Below are 24,082 nucleotides of genomic sequence, written 5' to 3' on the forward strand. Positions count from 1 at the left end.
ATAAAACTCGATACGTGGTCTAATACAAGTTTTTAACTTTTAATAAATTTGGTGCCGTGGTTTATCCTGTAAAGATGTTTAATCTGATATCTGTTCTAAGTGTTTTTTTTTAATCAATATTAATAAGAATAATCAGGGTAAAAATTGATGAAAAGATATATATGATTTAATTACAACATTTTGAATGTGTCCAAATATTTGTTCACAAAATCTGGATTATCTCCAATTACAGGAGTTATTTTCATATTATTTTTTGACAAAATACAGGAGTTTAATACAAGAGATTCTGCTTAGTAAAAAGCTTCCTTACATCTCACCAATAGATGTCTATAGTGAAGTTCTAGTGATTCAAGAACAAGGTTTCTAAATGGGTTCATATATATATAGAACTTCCAAGAATTTGAAGAGTGTGGTTGTCAATGATGGGTAGAATTGTGTTGGGTAAAGTGATCACTTAAACCAGCCTATGACGGTCGTCAGCCCCGTAAATGACTTCCATATTCTTCTTCATTTTTGATGAGATGTCAAAAAAAAAATATATGATTTAAATTACCTAACTCCCAACGACTCTGAAATCTAGCTACGGCTTATGCAACACCGCTTATCATGGCCCTACTTGGCTTCAACTTGGTTTTATAGCCTTTACCTACTCGTGAGTGGATTTACTCTTTATGTTTAAGGTAACTATAATTCATGAGTGAAAATTCTAGGCAAAAACACTTGCTATCTCGCTAGAGGCATGATTTCAAACAATTCAATGATGCTAAGTTAGCAATGGAGTTACATAACGCTCACTTCTATCAAGAACGTCATAAATAAAAAAACTTGATTTTTCAAGAGAACATTTTTAAAGTTTAAAAATATAACACAATGTATTAAAAATAAATATCAAGTCACTTCTTGAACTTTTTACTGTGCAACAGATCTTTTTAGGTAAAACCTGAAGGTTTTTTCTCCATTTGAAAAATAATTAGTATATTTCAAAAAATAATTAAACAATACGTTTTCTTCAAAATGCAAAAACAACACTTTCTGCCCTGTAGCGGGTAAATATTATGTTAAAAATATGCTGCTTTTGCTGGGATAAAGTACATTTTCTGGACATTCCGAAAACATGCACAACTCAAAATTGACAATTTTTGATTTATGACGTTCTTGAAAGGAGTGAGCGATATGTATATGATTAATATTCTATGATTTGATATACGATATTATTTTTCTTATGTACTAGGTATATACTTTCTTCCCTTACACGTATCTACTTAATTTACTTTCATTAAGAGATTCGGCAGTCCCTTTGTGATCAAATATATCCATTTTTTACTTAAGTTTTACTAAGTAAATACCACTTTTCTCTTAAAATCTATTGTGACTCGTGTTTCGATGCATTTGATGCATCATTTTCAATCATACGGTGTTTGAAAATGATGCGCAATGCATCAAAACACGTGTCACAATAGATTTTAAGAAATAGTGGTATTTACTAAGTAAAAATTAAATTAAAATAATTGATTTATCACTACACCAGTAATGTGCAAAGGCAAATAGCCCCAAGGTAAAAACAGTAGTTTTGAGATAAATGCGTTTATAGTAAACTTAAAATGATGCTTTTACGTAAAACGTTCTTTTTTGAAGAACGTCATAAATCAAAAATCGTCAATTTTCAGTTGTGCATGTTTTCGGAATGCCCAGAAAATGTACTATATCCCAGCAAAAGCGGCATATTTTAAACTTAATATTTACCCGCTGCAGGGCAGAAAATGTTGTTTTTGCATTTTGAAGAAAAGGTATTGTTTAATTATTTTTTTAAATATACTTTATTTTTTTAAATGGAGAATAAACCTTCAGGTTTTACTTAAAAATATCTGTTGCACAGTAAAAGTTTAATAAGCGGCTTGATATTTATTTTTAATACATTGCGTTATATTTTTTAACTTAAAAAACTTTCTCCTGAAAAATCAAGTTTTTTTTATTTATAAGGTTCTTGAAAGGAGTGAGCGATGTATCAAATTAATACAATTTTTGAATATCTCAGTAAAGGAAAGAGATAGAGCAAAATTTTTGATTGTATATGATAGAGGCCAATTATAAAAATGCTTTAAGCTGTATAATGCCCAACAACCGCAACTTGAGTAACGGCAAGTTGCATTTGCACATTAGACTAGAGTTTCTATAACTACGTAGAGTCCCGGAGCAATGGGAAGGTATAATAAAATACATTTTTACTAGTTTTTTTTAATGAAGTTCACAATATTATCTAGCAGTATTTTGGTTGAATACATTTTCCAACTTTGTCTCTTACGAAACCCTTTTTACAGGCACAGCCATCAATCATACATATCTTCCGGCAATTTCTAGCGAAGCTGAGGTTCCAGTTTTCGCATGTCAAAGGGCAAGGGTCACCACAAGGTAGTCTTTCTGCATTCAGGTCTCCTCCACATCCCGCTGTAAAGAAACAATGGGATTTTGATACATCATACATGAAACATTTGAGAATTTTAGGCGTGCGGCGTGCGGTGGTTTGACTTTGTGAGGAATAAAGAGATAAGGCGTAGGACGCAGCAAATCTTGGTCACAACTGTCGTCAAGAAAAGGCGATTCAGTTGGCTTGGCCATGTACTCCGCATGCCTCCTGAGAGTCTTAATCAAGCATGCTTCTTTTACAAGGCATCAGGTTCGCGCCGCCCAGGACGACCACTGCTGACAATTCGTCGGCAGTTCTCGTCAGAACTTCGGGACGCGAATCTGACTTGGGAGGATGCAAGGGAGCTGGCAGCCGACAGAAAAGCCTGGAGACAGTTTGTGGACTCCATATGCTCCACCTAGGGAGCGGATATGGTTTGATAAAAAAAATAATACATGAAGCATGAGTTGGAGCCTGGATGTATGTGGGGAAGACGTGGAGGTCCTCACCAAAAAGTTGCATTTCCAATATTGCACAACAAAATCCTTTAAATGCAAATCTGTTATGTTTACTGTATTCTGTCGAAATCTTAATTAAAGCTGCGACAAAGCGTGACCAATCCTGTATTAAACCAATATGAAATCATTAAATCGCACCAAAACGTAACAATTTTACAAGCTAGAATTCCTGATTACCATTCATAATACGGAGAAACACAAAAGGACTATTACCAGATTGGTGAAATCAATCTCAAATTGATTTTACCAATCTGGTGAAGTCTTGAATTTTGTACCTTATGTAGCATAGTTTTATTTCACTTTGAATTTTTACTTCTAATTTTTATTTTTATTTTTCTTACTTCATTACTTTTAATTGTTATTACCCTTTTTTACAACCAAATTTCTATTCTGTATATATGTGTTTAACCTGCCCTGCACCTTTATAGTTTCTGTAAGCTTGTTGTGCTCTCATCAAATTGATGAAAAACATTCAAACAATTTGTATTGCACTGTATTTCATTTATTGTAATATGTTTTCCATTGTTTGTGAACCATTAATAATAATAATAAAACCCTTATCCGCACCCCAATGGTGCATAGGGCACTGTGTCTTATAAACGCAGTGTTATCATGATCGTTTTACTTATGAAGGAAAGGTGATCAGCCCTCCGCTTCAGGTACCAGTCCATGGTAATATTGAATAAATATTACAGTGAAAAAATCACTTATATTTATTTTTACCCCCCTTGGGAATCGAACCCGGGACCTCCAGAACGGTAGCCGAGCGTGCTGACCATTACACTACGGAGGCGGGCATTGTGAACCATTAATAAATAAAAATAAAATAATGGAAATGCAACGTTTTGGTTAGTACCTCTACAGATATAGATAGTATCAATACATAGATCAATCTGGGGAAAACATTGGGAAGAGTCCAAAAAGTATCGAGGAGCATATTACGCCAACATTCTGGTTGAAATTCCACTCATCCGTGGCACTGGAAGTTATCTTTGTCTAGATCAATGGTACTCAACCTTTTATTCTTCGGGCCACATACATATATTTTTGAAGTTACGCGGGCAGCAACACTACATATACTGGTATGATGAAAAAAAATCACGAAACACCCCGCCCTTTAGAAAACAATTTTGAGATTTAAAAATTGTAAACAAAAACAAAATAATAAGTAAAATAACAAAATTATTTGGGCGCGTACTTTGCCTGTCAAATAATTGTTTTTATAGCGTGTGCAATAGCAACACTCTTAGATATACTAGATCTGATGTGGACAATGATGACAATTCTCATCGGGTGTTACTATTAATGCATCAAAGTTGAAACGAGTGTACAAAATTTAGAATCCCAGATTTTATTAAAATCATGCTCCTGATAATGAATGCGTTTAGGGCCTCACATAAAAGATTGGTGGGCCGCATGCGGCCCGCGGGCCGCAGGTTGAGTATCGATGGTCTAGATCTTCCATCTCGATGTTATGTTGCCTAAGGTCTGGGCACTGTTCACTGCCTGTGCATCTTTATAAGGTAAAGTGCGTTACATCACCAAATTACGAATATGGACAAGGTATAGGGGATGAAAACCATACGTTATTTTAGTGTCTGCTCACAACAAAGAAAGAGAACTTTCTAAATAGCTTATACAAGAAGGTAACCAACTCCCCATCCAAATATCCACCCTTATTTCTGAAGCTTATTCTAGAATTGGGGTCATCATTTCGCTCACTCCTTTCAAGAACGTCATAAATCAAAAATCGTCAATTTTCAGTTGTGCATGTTTTCAGAATGCCCAGAAAATGAACTATATCCCTACAAAAGCGGCATGTTTTTAACTTAACCCGCTACAAGGCAGAAAATTTTGTTTTTGCATTTTGAAGAAAAGGTATTGTTTAATTTTTTTTTTTTAATATACTAAATATTTTTCAAATGGAAAAAAAACCTTTAGGTTTTACCTGTAAGATCTGTTGCACAGTAAAAAGTTCAATAGGTGGCTTGATATTTATTTTTAATACATTGTGTTATATTTTTAAACTTTAAAAACGTTCAGCTGAAAAATCAAGTTTTTTGATTTATGACGTTCTTGAAAGGAGTGAGCGATTTCTAAAATGATAAAGCTTAACGCATTTTAGCTATTATTTTTATAAAAGTGTTTTATTTTGTTTGTTAATAAAAATATGACTGGACCTAGCAGAAACTCCTCTCATTGGGTGACTGCCAAATAAAAAAATAAAAATAAATCGATAAAATAATGGTAGAAGAAAGGCAATTCACATGGTATGGGTACAAAGGACGTAGAGAATCTGAACATATTGTAAACCAGACAATTGTCACGGATCTACATCGAAACACGTATTGAAGAATAATAAAAAAAATCATGGATGCTGAGGAAAGATGACATGATTCGAAGGCATGGCCTAGGTGACATTGTATATCGGTAGTGGAAAGGCAAAGGGGTATATCTGTCTCAGACCAAATTTTACAGGAGAGCATGTTTATGCTCTCTGACCTAATATCGCTGAAATTTGTAAATGCCGACAAGCTCAGGTGTCACATTAAATTATTTTCGCCGCAAGAAAAGATTCATTGGGGCTTAACTTTTTATTTTACCAATGTAATTTTAAACTTGTCTGTAATAAAATTATTAGTTTTATTTTTAATAAAAGTTAACTTTGAATGTTTTTTTGACCTTCAGTTAAGGTGTACCGCGAATTTTTTTTTACGATAAATCGGTAGTGTAAAGGGAAAGGGGTATGTATATCTATCTCAGACCCAATTTTACAGGAGAGCGAAAACAAACTTATGAAATTAAACAACTCGGTTGTTTTATGTATTTTTATATGTACATATCTTAATAAAACCAAATAAGTATTGCAACTACAGCTATATCCTTTTGCCAGATTATGGAATACATTATTTTAGACATTTTGTGGAACAAACTTAATAATAATAACAAAATTTTGAGTGTGTCCAAATACTTGTTCACAAAATCTGGATTATCTCCAATTACAGGAGATATTTTCATATTATTTTTTAACATCTCATCAAAGATGAAGAAGAATATGGAAGTCTGGGCATTTACCGGGCTGACGACCGTCATAGGCTAGTTTCAGTGAAACTTAAACCAGCCTATGACGGTCAGACTTCCATATTCTTCTTCATCTTTGATGAGATGTTAAAAAATAATATAATAATAATATAACAATACCCTTATCCGCACCCCAATGGTGCATAGGGCACTGCATCGTATAAACGCAGAGTTATCTTGATCATTAAGGAAAGGTGATCAGCCCTCCGCTTCAGGTACCAGTCCAGGGTAATATTGGATAAATATTATATTTAGAAAAAAAAACAAGGAACAAACTTAGAAAATGAAAATTTTGATAGATATACCTCTTTGCCTTTACACTACCGATATGATAGAAGGACCTAAAACCTGAGGACGAGGATAGCTGACGCTAACAGTCTACAAAGACGATAAGTTGGGATGGAGCTAGGAAGAAGAATACATGATGCATGATAAGGCGATCAGAACCGTCGAGGGGCTATTGAGAGCTGCCAAGAAAAGCTACTTTCAAGTAATACCATAGTCGACGTCAGGGGGACTTGACATGACAAGCCTAGAAGAAGATCGATATATCAATCAGAATCGATCAAGGTTTTATGGTAGAAAGTCGCGTTCACGAAAGTCACAAAACATAAGATTTAAAGAATGAGCAAACATTTTATTTTTTGACATCTTATTAAAGATGAAGAAGAATATGGAAGTCTGGGCATTTACGGGACTGACGACCGTCATAGGCCAGTTTAAATGATCACTTTATACAAGTGTAACATTCACCAATTCTACCCATGATTGACAACCACACAACTCAAATTCTTGTAAGTTCTATATATAAGAAACCAATTTTGAATCATTGTTCTTGAATCACAACTTCACTAGAGATATCTATTGGTGAGATGAAAAGAAGCTTTCCATTGAGCAGAAACTCTTTATTAGAATGTAAGGTCCGAATCCGGGATTATAAACACATACATGAGAAACGCCAGAAAATATCATTTACATTTTTATTATTTTAGCTTAAAATTTGACCAGTAAATTTATGTGCAACATTTTGAGTGTGTCCAAATACTTGTTCACAAATCTGGATTATCTCCAATTATATGAGTTATTTTTCATATTTTTTTTATGCCATAACAATAACACTGTCTCCAAATTTGCCGATCATCATGAGATGATGACCATCTATGATGATTCAAATCACGTTTTTGCCAATGAAACAGGAGTAAAAATAATAATCTACTCAGTATCACGCCACTTCCCCGCAGAGGTAGGCAGAGACATAGAACGCCATACCAATCTGTATTTGCAAACAATCTTTGCCTCTTCCAGATTCATGCATCTCCTCATATATACATACCCTGCTTCCTCGTCTTATGTGCCGATTATTTCGACTCCTTACCTGACCAGTTTCAAGTATTTGAAATACTTGATCACACGGAGGTTAGAGGGCAAAATAGAAATATGGAACAAAGGTAAAATGAAGAAGTGGGTAAATGATCAAGAGTTAATTCTATGAAAATTGTAAAATAGTTTATATTTTTAATTTTTCTCTCTCTCTTTTGTGTGTATATTAGGTTAAATAGATAAAATGATTAAAGAAAATACTTCGTTTTTTACCACTTAGTTTTATTATAGACTACATGTTTCAGAAGTTAAACTTCCATCATTCAGGTCTGTATAATAACTAAAATATAAAATATAAAATTGTTCTATAAACTGTTATTATACAGACCTGAATGATGGAAGTTTAACTTCTGAAACATTTAGTCTGTAATAAAACTCAAGTGGTAAAAAACGAAGTGTTTTCTTTAATCATTGTAACATGTCTTACCACAAAGTTAATGCCGAAACAATAAATAAAATAAATAGATAAAAACAATAATAACGTATGTAAAAAGAACTCCGCTAACAAGTCACACAAGGTGGCTTGGTGGGTCTCTGCAAAAAATATTTTTAATATGTTTTATAACTGTTCTTTAAATAAATGTATACAATTTATGTAGATTAAAAAATTCATCGGTCTTCCCCTGCTCCAATTTTCAACTACATTATCTTAATACACTCACGTCTCTTCACTTATTCGAATCACTGGGCCAAACCATCGCAAAACACCTTTCTCAATTTTTACGATAATGCTTATATCAGCCTTCCATTACTTCCTTACATAATGATTAAAGAAAACACTTGTTTTTTACCACTTGAGTTTTATTAAAGACTACATGTTTCAGAAGTTAAACTTCCATCATTCAGGTCTGTATAGTAACTAAAATATAAAATATAAAATTGTTCTATAAATAAGGAGAGGGGAAAGTTAGGGGGAGGGGGTTAGTCAAGGGGCGGAGTTTGAAAACAAAGGAAAAATGGAAAGCAAAGGTGAAGAATTTTGAAACAATATATTATTTAATAAATTATTATTATTAGAATTTAGGTTTTTTTGGATTTCTAAATTTTCAAGATAATTTTAAATTTGGCCTTTATATGGAAAAATCTAGAATAAAAATCCTCTCCTTATTTATAGAACAATTTTATATTTTATATTTTAGTTATTATACAGACCTGAATGATGGAAGTTTAACTTCTGAAACATGTTGTCTTTAATAAAACACAAGTGGTAAAAAACAAGTGTTTTCTTTAATCATTGTAACATGTCTTACCACAAAGTTAATGCTGAAACAATAAATAAAATACTTCCTTATATCACAATTCAAACATCGTTTTGAACAAAAAATATTATTAGTCTAATTACACAAAGAAAAACACAAGTTATGAACGTTTTTTCAACTTACGGCAATTCTTAGGTAGAATACATTTTCCATTGAGATATTTAACGTATCCAGGTTTGCAGGCACATCCGTTGACAATGCATACCTTGCGACATACTTTGGGTCCAGGAATATCCATATTACTACACGTCACAGGACAAGGGTCTCCGCACGGTTTGGAAATGGCGTTGGGGTCCAATCCGCAGCCACCGGTTACTTTAAAATACAAACAATATCTAAGACAGTGGTTCTTAAGCTGGGTTCGATGGAACCCCAGGGGTTCGGTGAGTCAGTCTCCCGGGTTTGGCGGAGGTCAAAATACAAAGAACGACACAATGATTTATCCAGTAGATCTAGTATATTATATATATATAAAAAAGGGCGAAAAGAATTTCGTACGTAGGGATTTGACATTATATTGTTGTTTTCCTTTATTTTCTTACAAAATACCACCCTTAACAGAATCGTGGACACTTAATGACAAACAAGACATTTAATGATATTGATATTTTTGGAAAAAGCATAGCTACAATTAAAAAGGATTTAGCAGAAAATTGTCATGCTCTGTTTACTTTCCACCAATAACCTAGTATGCATGTATTTATATATATATATATATATATATATATATATATATATATATATATATATATATATATATATATATATATATATATATATATATATATATATATATATATATATATATATATATATATATATATATATATATATATATATATATATATATATATAAATATATATATATGTTTATATATATATATATATATATATATATATATATATATATATATATATATATATATATATATATATATATATATATATATATATATATATATATATATATATATATATATATATATATATATATATATATAACTTGGTAATAATTTTCTTTTGTAAATTGGGTGTAAATAATATGTAAAGTGGCTGTGTAATAATAAAATAAACAATGTGTTGCTTTGTAATTAAAGTTTATTCTTAATTTATCTTTATAATATTTTTCTATCTATCTATCTGATTCTGACAGTTCAGAATATTATATTTTTTCTATCTGATGTCTTTTGTTTTATTCAGTGCGACGCATGCGACATCTGGTGGTAGAACTGTTTTATGTAGGTACTATTTGTAAGTACTTAATAAAATGTATAGGTAGGTACCTAGGTATTTTATTATATATATATATATATATATATATATATATATATATATATATATATATATATATATATATATATATATATATGTGTGTGTGTGTGTGTGTGTGTGTGTGTGTGTGTGTGTATGTATATGTATGGAAGTATATTTATAAATATATTCTTATTTTAATCTTGTTACGTAGAAAAAAATCCTTTACCACTCTCATTAATTCCTTTCCTTTCCTTTTCCTTCCTGCACATACCATTTTTTATACCATACCCTTACCCTTTTACTCCCTTCCTCACACACAAACTCCCACTCTTCACTTTTTTCTTCTTTTTTTCACTCTTAATATTTTAAAAGTAATTGTAACATAAATGTGGAATTGTTTAAAAGGCTTTATTATTATTAATGTAACTATTTTTGTTAATTTATTGATTCGGCATTAACTTTGTGGAATAACATGATTATTTTATTAAAATTAAACACTTGAATAATCCAGTTTATCGAGCTTTATTTTTATTTAAGACTAGTTTCGAAAACGACAATTGTTTTCATCTTCTGGTACAAATTAAAACTAACGAATAAAAATATATTTAGGTGTATATAAAGGTTAATAAATATAGGTAGGGGGGTTAAGGAACAACATTTTTTGTAAAAGGAAACATTGATAATAATGGTGACGTATTTAATAATTTAGAAAATTTAGAAATACATAAAAATTTTAATTCAGATAAAACAATAATTAATAATATACTGTTTCAAAATACGTCACCATTATTATCAATGTTTCCTTTTACAAAAAATGTGGTTCCTTAACCCCCCTACCTATATTTACTAACCTATATATACACCTAAATATATTTTTATTCACTAGTTTCAATTTGTACCAGAAGATGAAAATAATTGTCGTTTTCGAAACTAGTAAATAAAAATAAAACTCGATAAAGTGGATTATTCAAGTGTTTAATTTTAATAAATAAAATATTTTTGTTAATGTAATGTAATGTTTATCATTGTCAACGAAACTATTTTTTATAATATATTTTTTTAAATGTTACAATTCCCGAACAAATAAAAAATAAAATAAAACCCTTGACCCGGTGCCTTTAATGTCACCAAAAGAGTAATATTTCTTACCTTCAAGAACTGCCCTCGATATACATCCCAAAAAAATAAAAATAATGGTTGTATATCGTAAATTCTTCATTTTTTTATGTGCAAAACTCACGTCCGCACAAATAATGAAAACAACATTTTCTTTATTTTATAAGCCACCCTTTTATAGCGACGCGAAAACAATTTTATTACATTCGTGTATTGGCTTTATTGCACTCGTGTTTATATTTTTTATTGCTTTATACAGCATAAGTTTTTTATTTGCTCTAAGAATATTTTATTTGGAGTAATCGGATAGTAATTGGCCTTTTTGATATCCAACTGAAAGCACAATATTTTGAGTGTGATCAAATTATACTGAATCGTCCACAAATACTGAAAATAATGCCACAAGGCGTTCATAAGGCCCAGTATTCGTTAAGTCACAATTTTAATTTCTCTAAATCCTGGTAACATTTTACGGAATCGACTTTATTCTTAAAACACCGTTGATTTTGAAAAGAAAAGAGTTATTGAAAGGTAAGGAGTTAATAAAAAACTATTAATATTTTTCTATAAATATTCTAAAAAACAAAAAAAATATGTACATTTTTCAATAAAAATCGGACGTAAACAGACATGTGACCTCGCTGGTGGTCTCCGGTGGGATGAATTATGTGTTTGTGAATATCCCCTTAGTATTTTCATTGATATCTCAGCTGGAAAATATAAGATATGATTCATAATTTCCAGAGTTAATATTTTGCTAAAAATGTCCAGACTTTTAAGTCTGGAAATTTTTACAGAGCTTTAATAAATTGTTTCTAAACACCTGAATAATTCTTTAGCAAAAAATGGACATGTATTATTTAGAACCATTTTTATAAAAAAAAATTGTCCAAAGGGTCCTTAATTAAATGATAAAAGAAAAATATGTGATTTTATTATGTGTTTTAGCGGTCACACTGTGGTAATATTGATACATTTAAAATTTAAGTTGTACGATTTAAATTCCGCCATATCTTAGAATTTATTAAGACACGTGTTTCGATGCATTTCGTATTATTTTCAATCGTAAGGTGTTTAAAAATTATGCGGAATGCATCGAAACACGTGATACAATATATTTTATGAAATAGTTGTTTTTATTAAGTAAACTTTTTTTTAAATAATGAATTACTATGCGATTTGAAAAGTTCGTCGTTCATAACATCGTAACTCGTCCTCAAAAATGTATACATAAAATGTCATTAAAAAAGTATGAAGCGGCAATAAAAAGACTACAATTTTAGTCGTTTCTTAGTTAGCTAGTTTATTAATAATTAAACATGACTTCCCACGATTTATATTCGAACTGTGTCTTCATAAACCCTCTTATATAGGAAACATATTGTTCGCCTAGAAAAATGTCTAAAAATCTAGAAAAAAGGCTGAAATAGAATACCTAAATTCGTCAAGAAAATTAACGTGGTCGATTACTGGCGCTATCCTGTTTAACCTACTTAAAATTTGTCGTCCGTATGCAGTCAATATTTTAACGATATTCTTGACCTGCGTAATTTTTTCCGCATAATTCACTAACAATCAGGATGGGTACGTCTAACACATGTCTTAGAAAACCCCCACTAAAGAACGCATGTTTCTAAAGAACACATATCGCTCACTCCTTTCAAGAACGTCATAAATAAAAAAACTTGATTTTTCAGAAGAACGTTTTTAAAGTTTAAAAATATAATACAATGTGTTAAAAATAAATATCAAGCCGCTTATTGAACTTTTTACTGTGCAACAGATCTTTTTAGGGTTAACTTGAAGGTTTTTTCTCCATTTGAAAAATATTTAGTATATTTAAAAAAATGACTAAACAATACCTTTTCTTCAAAATGCAAATCAACACTTTCTGCCCTGTAGCGGGTAAATATTATGTTAAAAATATACCGCTTTTGCTGGGATATAGTACATTTTCTGGGCATTCCGAAAACATGCGCAACTGAAAATTGATGATTTTTTATTTATGACGTTCTTGAAAGGAGTGAGCGATATTTCTAAATATAAAACATATCTTTAAACAACATTTGTTTTAGAAACAATCCTATACAAAATTTCCAACACTAACTTTGCTCTTTTTTCTTGAATTCTTTGTTGAGATGACAACTCATGTTATTACACATCGCTCACTCCTTTCAACGACGTCAAATATAAAAAACCTTGATTTTTCAGGAGAACGTTTTTGAAGTTAAAAAATATAATAAAATGTATTACAAAATAAATATCAAGCCACTTATTGAACTTTTTACAGTACAACAGATCTCTTTTTAGGTAAAACCTGAATGTTATTTCTCCATTTGAAAAATATTTAGTAAATTTTAAAAAAAATTAAACAATACCTTTTATTCAAAATGCAAAATCAACACTTTCTGCCCTGTAGCGTGTAAATATTATGTTAAAAATATACCGCTTTTGCTGGGATATAGTACATTTTCTGGGCATTCCGAAAACATGCACAACTGAAAATTGTTTTTTTTTTTATTTATGACGTTCTTGAAAGGAGTGAGCGATTTTTCGAAATATAAAACAAATCTTTAAACAACATTAGTTTTAGAAACAATCCTGTACAAAATTTGCAACACTAACTTTGCTCTGTTTTTTTTTTTAATTCTTTGTTGAGATGACAACTCATGTTATTACATATCGCTTACTCCTTTCAACAACATCATACATCAAAAAACTTGATTTTTCAGGAGAAAGTTTTTGAAGTTAAAAATATAATAAAATGTATTACAAAATAAATATCAAGCCACTTATTGAACTTTTTTCAGTACAACAGATCTTTTTAGGTAAAACCTGAACGTTTTTTTTATTTTAAAAATATTTAGTTTATTTTAAAAAAATAATTAAACAATACGTTTTCTTCAAAATGCAGAAACAATACTTTCACATGTCAAAATTGTCGATTTTTGATATATGACGTTTTTGAAAGGAGTGAGCGATATATTGGGTGTATGCATATGAAACATCGTTTTTTTTGCTAAATTTAATATTATTATTTAACTATTTTTTTTCGATATCAAAGGAAAGAGTATAGTAATCGAAATGATAGTATAATAGAGTATAATAGCCGTCGCTAACTACTACTTTTACCCATTTTTCAGGCAAAGCACGGGATCCTTGCTGGAAGAAATCCTGTTTTTTGAGAAAATCCATTGGACTGTCCAATTTTGAACTTCTTCATAAGAACTGAAGTGCTGTGCCAACAGTCCATGTTGCATTGAAGGAAACAAGTGGTAATCTGTAGGGTATATCTGGTGAATACGCGGGGTGGGGTAAAACTTCCCAGGCTAGTGTTTCCAACGTTTCCTGGACTGGCTGGCTACTAGACTAGCCACGTGCGGCCGGGAATTGTTGTGCAGCAAAATCACTTTGTGAATGGGCCTACAGAAACTGCCATGTGTCGATTCAGATTGATAAGCTGTTGTCGGTAGCGATCGGAAGTAACTGTGTCACCAGGTTTCAAAATTTCAAAATTCACAGCACCTCTCTGATCCCACCAGGTGCAAGGAAAAGCCTTCTGTTTGATGATGTGATGTTTATTGTTGACCCGGACCAACCAAATATTTTTTGAGTTTTCCTAGTCGAGGATGTTTGACATAACCTTCATCAATCATCCTATGCGCTTCAGCAGCAGTTCTTTCAGTGAAAATTGAAAAACACGATTTCCCGCGAATGCTCTTTCTGGTGCGAAACTTGAAATTTTCGCTGAAAAGTCGATGAAAAAAATACCTATTGAAACTGCAAACGAACGACTTATCATGCGTTTGACAGCTGATACATATGTGTCGCCTACTTTTAAAATCCGACAGATCCATGAGGGTCGATTTTACAAAAAATGCGAAATTCTCCGGGTAACATTTATGTATCAAAGATATAATATTATGAAATAGAGTATATTTCCTATTTTTTAAGATTTTTTTTTCAGAATTAAAAAAAAAGCACTAGACACAAATCGATAATGACTTCTTCTTAATTTTTGACCTATTCCCGCTCTCTGATATGGGTCAGAAGGCAAGTTTCATGAATATAGCGGAATTTGAAACACAACGCTGTTTTTAAGTATTTTTTAGCAGGGTTTTCAAGTACTTAAATATTTTAAACAATAAAACTCACAATTGGCATTCTCGCAAAATCTTATAAAATTGGATCTGGCGGATTTTCACTTTAGGCGACACATATTATGAGCATTAACCAATGTATTGCCAACTTCAAGTACGTACACATACAAAGGCTAGTGCCATCTATCAGCAAACGGTATTTTCACGTGCGTACACCTATTAAGTATGAAAGTTGGATGTCTCATTGGACTGGATTTCTAGTTTTTAGAACTTCTCCTGTCTAAAATTTAATAATTTTATTTTAAATATATATAAAAACTAACTAACTAACCATCACGCCGCTTCCCCGCAGGGGTAGGCAGAGAGAATCGAACGCTACACCACTCTGTCTTTGCAAACATTCTTTGCCTCTTCTACATTCATGCATCTCCTCATACATACCCGACGATTATTACGACTCCTGACCCGGCCGCTTTCAAGTATTTGACATATATATATATATATATATATATATATATATATATATATATATATATATATATATATATATATATATATATATATATATATATATATATATATATATATATATATATATATATATATATATATATATATATATATATATATATATATATATATATATATATATATATATATATATATATATATATATATATATATATATATATATATATATATACATATATATATATATATACATATGCATTTTGAGTTCATTAGCATGCTTCTTAGTTTATATTTTCACCTGTTGATGAGTACATTTGCAGTTCTGTAAACTAGCCACGTTTACATTTATAACCTCAAAAGTGGTCTTGTATAAGAAGTGTTTTGTTTTTACATTTTCCGTAATTATGTTGTTATATTATTACAGGATCAACTGTTTTAGTATTTGTGTATTTAATTCATTTCTTAAATGTCTTATCCTGAATACATTTGGACTGGCGATAAAAAGCAATATCTTCTAGCACAGTGTTCGGCAAACTTTTTATATTTAAGGTACATCTTTGGTATTTACCATATTATGGTAACACATTTGACATATTATGTTTTATACGAAATGTGAGCCTCCTTAACACCTAAAGCGCGATGCCCTCAAACAAAACGCGCCCAGCGGTGGTGGGTCTGATCTGACCCAGTACAGAAATCGCCTTTTAGACGTTTTTTGTCGGGTTTTTATATTTTATATATTTATCAAAATAGGCTACATAGCAATAGGATAATGTGTCATAAGTTTTGTATGAGAATTTTCAAGTTTTTGATAGTTTTGAATTTAAATTATCCAAGCGCTTCATTTTACATGCGAACTCGACCGAGCGCAGCTGCTAACTACCACCGCGTAGCATGTCGCATCCGCGTGAGGCATGATCGGCATGAAGCAGTGGTTGTAAACATGTTTATTTTTACTGAATTCAAATAATTTGTGTTTTTAATTTTTTAACTATATTTTAAGTCAACATCATAAAAGATAGAATTTTTAACTTTTATTTGTTATCTTCAAATATAAAACGTGGCGGTTAGCTCCAAAAACCACAAAATGATTCTGGGATTTTGACTTGAGTTCATAATTCAAGATAAATTTTTGTCCATAATGCAATTAAAATTTATTTTAAATACAGTGAAAATGGTAATTTTTTCATTGAAAAATATAAACAGAATTGCCCAAAATGGTGTAAATATTCATTTAATGTTCGCCATTTCTTACGCAGATTTGCGGGTCTTAGAAATTATGAATATAATTTTGTACGGTACTAAATAAAACTAATTTTTGGGTATAAATTATTTTTATATACAAGTTCGTTAGACATAATAGGTAACAAATTTAATTTTAATATTGACAAGTAAATTATTATCAAAAAATCAGAAGACAATCGCTACTTTTCTTGTTAAAATCGATGTCTTCATCACTTACTGACATTTCTTACAAAACCAAGTTTTCTGTTTCACTTTAAAATTCTGTATCTAAGGTTTTTGAATTCTAAATCACTGTCATCTACACTACTTTCTCACTTTTCTTTCAATTTTAGAACTGTCCAAAAGTCGTCCAATCTCGTTATGAGATATTTATTTTTTTCCTGCCATTCATTGTGGTAAAGTGTCGTAAAGATTTTTTTTTTAAAAACTAGAAATTGTTCAAACATAAAACAGTTTATTGTGAAGTTTTGAAGTTAGTAACTTTGTGTATGTCGGTGTTGTATATATACATAAATCTATTATATACTATATATTACCACTATTTGTGGTATTTTCTAAGTAAAACTTAAATTAAAAATGGTTAGATTTTACCAAAAAGTAACTGCCGAATCAATTTATGAAAATATTAACAACTTATGTAATAATTACACTTTTTTAAACGTGATCCTTAGTATTTTTCATACAAGTAAACAAATAAATCAGTTTAAAACGAATGTAAAAAAAACAATACACAGAATCAATCGCCAAAGATTGACAATGTTTGCTTTTGTTTTGGGGAGTTTGAGGGCACGGCAGACGGCACACTAACACATTGATAGCGAACAACTGACCTTACTCAATATGATTTTTGATCTTTTATTTGTTCTTTTTTTTAAATAACTCATTCGAATCTGGTCCGATAATTTTTGTTTATATCTCAATTTGTAGGTAATTGTTTGAAGAACGATTACACTGAAGGAAAACGACGTAAAAAAATTACCTATTAAGTAATTAATAATTTTCCGCGATGGTGGGTCTGATCAGACCCACCATCGCAGAGGAGGTGTTAACTAAGCACAGACAGTAAACATTTGGAGCAATTGTGTTATTTTCACAAAACTAGACTTTTTTCCGCGGCACACCAACTAATCACTACGGTACACCAGTGTGCCGCGGCACACACGCAGCGGAACAACATTCTAACAAGCCAAAAAAAGTCTTGTGGTACTGGTCAAGGTTTTTACATTATGCAGCCGATAGAATTAATTTATTTTGCATTAATGAAAATGACAGAAAAACATAAATCTACACTTTATGGAATTTATGAAGAAACTGACCCTACTTTAACCTATTTAAATGGAACACAGTAAGTAAGTAAATGGAACTTAATAAGTGGGAGGGAGTTTAAAAAAAACACAGAAATTAATTTTGTTTAACTTTTTATTAGAGAAACGGAAAAATATACCCCAAAGTTCTTCCGAATCCAACTCAAACCAAATTGGGAAAAACACATTAGTTGGCGTTCTATATTATATTTATGTATATATATATATATATATATATATATATATATATATATATATATATATATATATATATATGTATATATATATATATGTATATACCGTAAAGTGGGTATACATTCACCAAAATACTGCATTTTTTCAAAAAATTGTCTATTCAGATCAGGTTTTTTACTTTTTCTGAGGTTTCAACTATTGCAATGTAATAACACATATACCTGTAACATGTCTGATACATTTTTAAATTTTTATCTATTTTGCCTGTATTTTTTTTTATATTTATATTTTGGTGCAAAGTATCCCCGGGTAAAGTACAACTTTGCACCATGATATTTTCTCTACACTTTTCGTACTAGAATCCCAATTGATGCAAAGTAAAGGCTATCCTACAAGTTTCGTTGCACCTTATGAAGGGTTTTGGCTCACAGTTCGCTAAAAGCAGATTATAATATTGTATAATTATGGAAAAATAAGACACTTGATAGAAATTTAAAAAAAAAATATTGAAAAATCTAACAAAAATGATCTTTTTTCCAATATTGAAGGTTCAAAAAAAAAATAAAATAAAAGGTGGATATTTAAACATATCGTACTACATAGGTAATAAGAATTAAAATTAAATTAGGTCTAAATATAGTCAAGTTCCGGGACGGTAAAGAAACCTCTTTTGGATTGCATTTTCGGTTCTTTTATGGAACCCACTACATCCTTCCAAGAATATTGAAGAAAGTCATCCTTCATCGGCCACATCCACGATTTGAGACTCTCCTGCATGGATTTAAAAGCTCTGTCTTTCTTTATTTCCAAAATCTGTCCCGGAAATTGTTCTCCTTCATAATGAAATACAACATATTCTCCCACCTTCTTTTTTACTGGTCCTAATGAAACGGAAGAACAAATACGATAACTGGTTTCAGTCATCGTTTTTGTTCTTCTCCCTCTTCCTCAAAGCTTCCGTGTGAACTATTATCAGTTTATGCTAAATATGCTGGAAGTTTCGATGCGGAAGATGGGATCATTGATGTAGTTGGTTCAGGTAGCATTTGTGTCTCGTCAACGTTCATTTCGACATTTGGATCGTGAGCAATGCTCTTACCTGGTTCTATCGGTATCGTTTTCCTGCGTTTTAAGACTGAATTCTTTGGGTTGAATTTTCTTCCAAAAACTGTTGAAAACTCTGGCGCACGTCATCGTCATACGCTTTTAATGGCAACCGATTAAGCAACTGACTAGTTTTAGCAACAGTCAAGGTTTTATGTCTTTGCAAAAATGATTTTATCCATTCAGAGCCTGGTACGTTGTTCTTTAATATTTTATTTTATTTTTTTTTATTTTTATTTTTTATTTTTTAAACTTCATGTACAGAAAATAAAAAAAGTACATTGGCGGGCTTATTGCTAAAAAGCAATATCTTCCAACCGACCAAAGACGGACTAGTGATATTGATCAAAACGTTTGATACCATATATAGCCGTTTGCAATCAGTGGGCAGATAGTACTTGAACATTTAAAAAAACATAAATTACAAATTGACATTTAAAAAGAAACATAAATTAACAAAAGACGATAATAAGGAGGGCAAAGGAAGAAGGGAGATTAGGGAAGGAGGTAGAGGGAGGAAGTTTGATCGACAGTTAGGATTCTAATGACAGATAGTAATATTCGTATTCTTCTGCCAAATCTATCCAAATAGGCTATAAGAATGTAGCGAATGTTAAAAACACTCACTGGGAAACCGTACTCACTCATGTCTACTATGCAGTTTACGAAGGATTGCTCTTCGCCCTTGTCACATATCGGAGGTCCTTTGAGCTTATAGTTAATCGTCCTTCTGGGGATTTTCTTCAGCCTTTCTTTGACTGATTGTACCATTTCGAATGGCCTCCAAACACTGCTCCACTCTCTTCGGTGTAAAATCGCAGTATCGTCTGGCATAAGGCCGCTGTTTGTGTGTTCTTGAGATTTTTGAAAAAAATATACCATCAGGAATTAAGTAAGTACACAAAACCTATAGATATTTAGCAAAAATGTCAAGTTGTATTAGCCGTTTTAAGACTTTTCATCAAATTAATTAACTATGGCCTTTTGTGGATACTTTGCACCTGGTGCAATGTTACCCCAAATGTGGTCAATACAAGTCAGTTCTTAAAAAAATATTATTTTTACATAAACTTGACAACGTAACTAAAAAATACAGCATTTGAGAAAAGCAGGGCTTACCTACCTACGATTAAGAGACCACTCACTTGTTGTAACTTGTTTCAGTATACTGATTACATTGGATTTTTTCGGACACAATTTTCAGACAGAAAACTTTCTTTACATTCGGACAGGAAAAACGCATTGAAGCAATAGCGACCGACTGTTACTTCTATAAACCAAAAAGTAGATTGAAGTGCCATCTATCAGAAACAAAAGAAAGTAGAATGAAAAATGACATGTATCAGGGATGACCAGCTCCACAATTTCTTTACAGAAGGTGGTGCAAAGTATCACCCATGGTGCAAAGTAAACCCACTTTACGGTATATATATATATATATATATATATATATATATATATATATATATATATATATATATATATATATATATATATATATATATATATATATATATATATATATATATATATATATATATATATATATATATATATATATATATATGGGTACTGGAATACGTTCCATTATTTTCAAACGATTCTTTCAACTAAGCGTTCATTAAATTATTGCAAAGAAAAACAATCAAAATTTGGTCTTGATTACAAAATTTTATTACAATTTAACATATAAATAAAAAATGGTATCATTTCACTTGCAATATTTTGGCAGGACACATTTTCCTAAATCATTTTGGACAAAGCCATTTTTACAGGCGCAGCCATTTACAATACAAATATCTAAGCACGGTCTCGGCTTCCGGTTATCCTTGTTTTGGCAGGTCAATGGGCAAGGGTCCCCGCACGGCCTCCTCTCTGCATTGGGATCACCGCCACATCCCGCTGTAATAAAAAAAACATTTACAACATTTTGAGTGTGTCCAAATACAAAATCTGGATTTTCTCCAATTACAGGAGTTATTTTCATATTATTTTTTTGACATCTCATCAAAGATGAAGAAGGATATGGAAGTCTAGGCATTTACGGGGCTGACGACCGTCATATACTATATCCCAGCAAAAGAGGCGTATTTTCCACTTAATATTTACCCGCTACAGGGCAGAAAGTGTCGTTTTTGCATTTTGAAGAAAAGGTATTGTTTAATTATTTTTTTAAATATACTAAAAATTTTACAAATGGAGAAAAAATATTCAGGTTTTACCTAAAAAGATCTGTTGCACAGTAAAAAGTTCAACAAGTGGCTTGATATTTATTTTTAATTTATTGTAATATATTTTTAAACTTTGAAAACGTTCTCCTGAAAAATCATGTGTTTTTGATTTATGACGTTCTTGAAAGGAGTGAGCGATATAACTAACAATCATTCATTTAATTTTGAAAATGGTATTGAAAATACTACATTCTAATGAAAAAGTAAACTCAATGCATTATTTAGAGATTTTGGAAATTAAAAAATCGACGGATAACTAAATTTAAATATTATGAATAAATTTATGTAACAGTCCTATTTTTTATATTTTTCCAATTTTTTTCTTAGAAAGAAAAATTATTAAAGATTAAAGAAAACACTTGTTTTTTACCACTTGAGTTTTATTAAAGACTACATGTTTCAGAAGTTAAACTTCCATCATTGAGGTCTGTATAGTAACTAAAATATAAAATATAAAATTGTTCTATAAATAAGGAGAGGGGAAAGTTAGGGGGAGGGAGTAAGTCAAGGGGCGGAGTTTGAAAACAAAGGAAAAATGGAAAGCAAAGGTGAAGAATTTTGAAACAATATATTATTTAATAAATTATTATTAGAATTTAGGTTTTTTGGATTTCTAAATTTTCAAGATAATTCATAATTTGGCCTTTATATGGAAAAATCTAGAATAAAAATCCTCTCCTTATTTATAGAACAATTTAATATTTTATATTTTAGTTATTATACAGACATAATGATGGAAGTTAAACTTCTGAAACATGTTGTCTTTAATAAAACTCAAGTGGTAAAAAACTAGTGTTTTCTTTAATCATTGTCACATGTCTTACCATAAAGTTAATGCCGAAACAATAAATAAAATACTTCCTTATATTACAATTCGAACATCGTTTTGAACAAAAAATATTATTAGTCTATTATAATTACACAAAGAAAAACACAAGTTATGAACGTTTTTTCAACTTACGGCAATTCTTAGGTAGAATACATTTTCCATTGAGATATTTAACGTATCCAGGTTTGCAGGCACATCCGTTGACAATGCATACCTTGCGACATACTTTGGGTCCAGGAATATCCATATTACTACACGTCACAGGGCAAGGGTCTCCGCAAGGTTTGGAAATGGCGTTGGGGTCCAATCCGCAGGCACCGGTTACTTTAAATACAAACAATATCTAAGACAGTGGTTCTTAACCTGGGTTCGATGGAACCCCAGGGGTTCAGTGAGTCAGTCTCCCGGGTTCGGCGGAGGTCAAAATACACACCCGACTTATTGTACGACATTTTGATTTATCCAATAGATCTAGTATATTATATGAAAGGAATATATAAAATATTATAAAAAATAATACGACATACGATATATTCATTTATGCAATAGATCTAGTATATTATTGAAGAGGAATTTATCACTCTAACAATACATTCTTCCAATTCAGGGTTCGGTGAACGCGCATATGAAACTGGTGGGGTTCGGTACCTTCAACACGGTTAAGAACCACTGATCTAAGATAATAAGACTAGATAGGATAAAAAATAGAGATCAATTTTTCTCCAAAAAATAGAGTTCTATTTTTTGGGTACATCTAATGAATTTATTTATTGATTTGGGGTTTAATTTGTGGAACTCCATTTTAATTTATGTATTAATTGTTAAACAAAACACATATTTTTTTAGTCTACTGAATTGTATTTTATTGTTAAAAAACACGTATAAATTCATATTGTGACAATTGTTAGTGCATTTTTAAACGAACAATAAAAGACAGCACGGTAGACTCACAAAATTTGTGTTTGATTTAACAAATAATACATAAATATTTCTTATGAAGTTCTGGTACCCTGGAGAAAAAGTATTTCGATGAGATATGTCGATGTTAAAAGGTGCGTTAGTAACGTATGTTGATGGTGAGAGGTGCGTTGGTGATATACATCGATAGTGAGAGGTTCATTGGTGATATTTGTCGATGGTGAGAGGCTCATTGGTAATATACGTCGACGGTGAGAGGTTCATTGGTGATATGTGCTGATGGTGAGAGGTGCGTTGGTGATATACATCGATAGTGAGAGGTTCATTTGTGATATATGTCGATGGTAGAGTTTCATTGGTAACATAAGTCGATGGTGAGAGTTTCATTGATGATATATGTCGATAATAAGAGGTCCGTTGGTGACATATGGTGAGAGATTCATTGGGTGATATATGTCGATAGTGAGAGATTTATTGGTTATATATGTTGATGCTGAGAGGTCCGTTGGTGACATGTGTCGATGATGAGAAGGGTTTTAGTGACATACGTCGATAATTTATATTTGAAATGTTGACTTTATCTTGATTGAAATTATACAGAACTCAAAGAAAATGAAATCTACCAGAAAGCAGTAAATAAGACCTCCACCTTCCCTTCGCATAATAGACGCTT

At 31.2% G+C, this 24,082-nt stretch overlaps 1 protein-coding gene across 1 annotated transcript in view; it reads right to left on the minus strand.

Moving 5' to 3' along the window:
* Positions 1–2,257: 2,257 nt before the first annotated feature.
* LOC148298679 (uncharacterized) overlaps positions 2,258–24,082 on the minus strand; it is a 31,007-nt gene continuing 9,182 nt past the window's right edge. The window contains exons 4-7 of the mRNA XM_088276719.1: positions 22,624–22,815; positions 21,205–21,333; positions 8,766–8,957; positions 2,258–2,445 (exon numbers count right to left, since the gene is read on the minus strand). Of these exons, the coding sequence (XP_088132845.1) occupies positions 2,258–2,445; positions 8,766–8,957; positions 21,205–21,333; positions 22,624–22,815 (701 nt within the window). The remainder of the gene's footprint in view (positions 2,446–8,765; positions 8,958–21,204; positions 21,334–22,623; positions 22,816–24,082) is intronic.

The sequence above is a fragment of the Brachycentrus maculatus genome, unplaced genomic scaffold, assembly GCF_059751285.1.
Source record: "Brachycentrus maculatus isolate JH-2025_06_01 unplaced genomic scaffold, ASM5975128v1 h1tg001751l, whole genome shotgun sequence".
In the NCBI taxonomy this organism is placed as follows: domain Eukaryota; kingdom Metazoa; phylum Arthropoda; class Insecta; order Trichoptera; family Brachycentridae; genus Brachycentrus; species Brachycentrus maculatus.